This window comes from Panicum virgatum, chromosome 5K (assembly GCF_016808335.1).
Source record: "Panicum virgatum strain AP13 chromosome 5K, P.virgatum_v5, whole genome shotgun sequence".
In the NCBI taxonomy this organism is placed as follows: domain Eukaryota; kingdom Viridiplantae; phylum Streptophyta; class Magnoliopsida; order Poales; family Poaceae; genus Panicum; species Panicum virgatum.
In genome coordinates, this window is record NC_053140.1 from 2,791,657 (window position 1) to 2,795,208 (window position 3,552).

The 3,552-nt window shown below is 54.4% G+C and overlaps 1 protein-coding gene across 1 annotated transcript; it reads left to right on the plus strand.

Moving 5' to 3' along the window:
* The first annotated feature begins 792 nt into the window (after positions 1 to 792).
* LOC120705658 (protein BZR1 homolog 2-like) lies at positions 793 to 3,552 on the plus strand. The gene is made up of 2 exons (XM_039990112.1): positions 793 to 1,243; positions 2,433 to 3,552. Exons 1-2 carry the CDS (start codon positions 989 to 991, stop codon positions 3,210 to 3,212), a joined length of 1,035 nt encoding a protein of 344 aa, XP_039846046.1. The 5' UTR covers positions 793 to 988; the 3' UTR covers positions 3,213 to 3,552.

Genomic DNA, 3,552 nt, shown 5'->3' on the forward strand with positions numbered 1-3,552 from the left:
TTTTTGATAGCTGAGTGCTTTTTCGCGAGACGAATCTAATGAGCTTAATTAATTCATAATTTGCTACAGTGATGCTACAGTAATCATTCGCTAATCATAGATTAAGATACCTCATTAGATTCGTCTCGCAGTTTAGCCCTAGGATTCTGTAGTTAGTTTTATAATTAATATTTATTTAATACTTCTAAATACTAAAAAGTCCCTGGGACTTTTTTGAAGTCCCTGTTTCTAAACACCCCCTAAACACCCCAAAATAAGACGCTGGAGGGGTAGGAAAACATAAAAAAATTATAAATATAAACGGGAGCAAGGAAAGAAAATAAAGGCGTGATCCCGAAAGCAAGCGGTGGGCCCGCTCACGTGTCCCTCTCCCCGCGGTGGGGCCCGTCATCCGCCCCCGCGGGCCGGGTCCGCTCCCTCTCGTACTAGTACTCCACCCCCAGCCCGAAAACTCCGGCCGCCAGGTGGGGCCCGGAGCCCACTGGCGCCCCACGTGCAGCGCCCCTCGACGTGGACCGGGGCGCGCGCGGCGGAGACACGCTTCGTGGGCTGCCGCTCTCTGGTCTACTACTCGTATGCTAGTGTTGTGGCTTGTGGCCTTGTGGGTCAGTGGGTGGTGGTGGCGCTCCCATTTTCCCGTTCTGCCCCCGGACCCCGCTCGCTTCACTTCACCCGCACGCCAGGCCAGCCTCCCCGTCTGCGGTGGCAGGCGCGTGGATACCCGGAAATCGAGGGGCCTTGTCGTCCGCCACCGCGGGCCGGGGAGCCTTTCAAGGCTCACGCCACTGCTCCCCTCACCCCACCCACCCCTAGAGCGTGCGCTGCCTTTCCGTGTGATCTCTTCTCGCCTCGCCTCGCCGCACGCTTTCTCCCCCCCTCCCCACCTCGCGTCCTCGCCCGCTCGCTCGCGCTCCTCCCACCCAAGCGAGGCGGCGACCCGGGCGGCCGGTCTCGTCCCCTTCCCCTTCTTCTCCTCAGCGAGCTCGGCATGGCGAGTGGCGGGGGAGGCGGAGGAGGGGCGCTTGGGGTGGCGGGGGCGGGGCGGATGCCCACGTGGAGGGAGCGGGAGAACAACAAGCGCCGGGAGCGGCGGCGGCGCGCGATCGCCGCCAAGATCTTCTCGGGCCTCCGCGCGCACGGCGGCTACAAGCTGCCCAAGCACTGCGACAACAACGAGGTGCTCAAGGCGCTCTGCAACGAGGCGGGATGGGTCGTCGAGCCCGACGGCACCACCTACCGCAAGGTACCGCGCCGCCAGATCTCGTCTCCCCGCGCCCGCGGCTCCGGCCGATTCCCTCCCTTCCCTCTCGATCTCACCTCCACCCATCGATTCGCGGCGCCGCAGCTTCGCTTGCTAGGCTCCCGCAAGCTCGTCGGCGCTGGCCGGCTGCGCCGTGGGTCGGGGCGGTGTGAACTGTGAAGCTAGCTAGCTTGCTGGTTTTTTTCCTCTTTTTTTTTCTGTGTCCATTTTTTGGTGGGTGGGTGGGTGCTGCACGTGGCGCGGGGGGGGCAAAAGGCGCGGGATGCCAGTCTGGGCCGCGCACGGGTGGTGTGGTGGGTGAAGTGTTGACGCGTTCGTGGAATCCCGTTCGCGTCGCTACAAATTTGGCCGGAGATGGTGCTGGATTCTCGTTCTCCTCCGGGGCTGCCGGGCCTGGGGAGTGGACTGGATGGTCATTGGAAGGCAGAGGCATCTGCTACTGCTCCTCCAGCAGTTCGTGATGATATATTCCAACATTTCGGTGCTGGTCCTGCAGTCTGCAGTCCTGTACAGCACTTCGGATCAGTACCTACCAATAGACAATTCGCTGAACCTATTTCAATACCGAATTGCTTGATTGGTTGGTGGAATTCCACTGGTATGATAGACAGTTAGAGCAGGTTGACACCGTGCCATTGCTTTAAACTAGTAGTGGCTCACAAGTCATCTGGCGCTAGGCTGTGCGCGGACTGTACTGAGGCAAAATGTTGATCATTGTTTACTTGCTTGGCACTTGTGTATCGTTGCTCTTTCATAGACTTTGCTATGCATCTACATATGTATTATGTCTAGGTGCATAGCAAAATCTATGAATCTAGAAAAGTTAAAATGACTAATAATTTGGGATATCACCGTAGAATTTTATCAAGTGGTCATCTCTGCATGTGTGTTTCAATCAATACTGAAGAATAGGATTCGCTATTTTTTTAAAGAACTCCTTAAGATTTGCATTGTGAGCCTTGCACAAGCCGCTGCATGAGTGATCGTTCCCTGAACTATTCTGGCTACTACTCACTGGATAATAATTGATTCATAGCATGTCCAGCTATGCTACTTCTGGCAGCAGATTGGTTCTGTTAGTTTATTCATCTTGTTCTGCACTGAAACAAAACTGAATGGTTTTAGTCAGTGACATAAGAACTAATCATGTCTTTGTTTTTATGCCCCGCAGGGAAGCAAGCCTCAAGAACGCATGGATGCAATTGGGTGTTCCGTATCACCAAGCCCATGCTCGTCCTACCAACTAAGTCCACGGGCATCATACAATGCGAGCCCTACTTCCTCTTCATTCCCCAGTGGTGCATCTTCACCCTTCCTCCCTCCTAATGAAATGGCTAATGGTATCGATGGCAACCCTATCCTACCTTGGCTCAAGACATTCTCCAACGGTACTCCATCAAAGAAACACCCGCTTCTACCACCTCTATTGATCCATGGTGGCTCCATCAGTGCTCCTGTTACTCCTCCGCTAAGCTCACCATCTGCCCGAACACCTCGGATGAAGACAGATTGGGATGAATCAGCCATCCAGCCTCCATGGCACGGTGCAAACAGCCCCTCTATAGTCAATTCCACCCCGCCCAGCCCCGGGAGATCTATGGCGCCTGACCCGGCATGGCTTGCCGGCATCCAAATCTCATCGACCAGTCCGAATTCCCCTACATTTAGCCTCGTGTCCACTAATCCGTTCAGCGTCTTTAAAGAATCTATCCCAGTTGTCAACTCATCAAGGATGTGCACCCCGGGGCAAAGCGGCACATGCTCCCCTGCGATCCCAGGCATGCCACGACCCTCGGATGTTCACATGATGGATGCCATCTCGGATGAGTTTGCTTTTGGAAGCAGCACGAACGGCGCGCAGCAGGCCCCTGGACTGGTGAGGGCGTGGGAAGGCGAGCGGATCCATGACGACTCTGGATCGGACGACCTGGAGCTTACCCTGAAGCTCTAGGGCTGGCGCTGATGCTTAACATCGCTAACTTGGAGGGATTGTTGCTGCTGTTGTTAGTGTATTTCTTATTGTTCATTAGTTCCTAATGGAGACCAATTGTGCGGTTCCATTCAGATAGCTTCACTTGTTGTGGTGATAATTGTGGTGTTATTTATAGCAAGGGGGAGAGAGCTTAGAGGTGAAGGGCTTGCTAGGTTCGTGCAAAATGAGCTCAGATGTACTGAATTAGCCCGGAGCCCTGAACAGCTAGCTGTCGGTTGTTGCATGAGCTTCCTTGTGCTGTTGTTGTGACAATTGTAAATTAATGTCAGAAATCATTCAGAAATCTGTGAAGCAAGTA

Excerpts from the sequence above, each read along its gene's own strand:
- LOC120705658 (XM_039990112.1), top strand. The coding sequence starts at position 989 with ATGGCGAGTGGCGGGGGAGGCGGAGGAGGGGCGCTTGGGGTGGCGGGG. Across the intron at positions 1,244-2,432 it reads ACGGCACCACCTACCGCAAG|GGAAGCAAGCCTCAAGAACG; the intron begins GTACCGCGCCGC and ends TATGCCCCGCAG.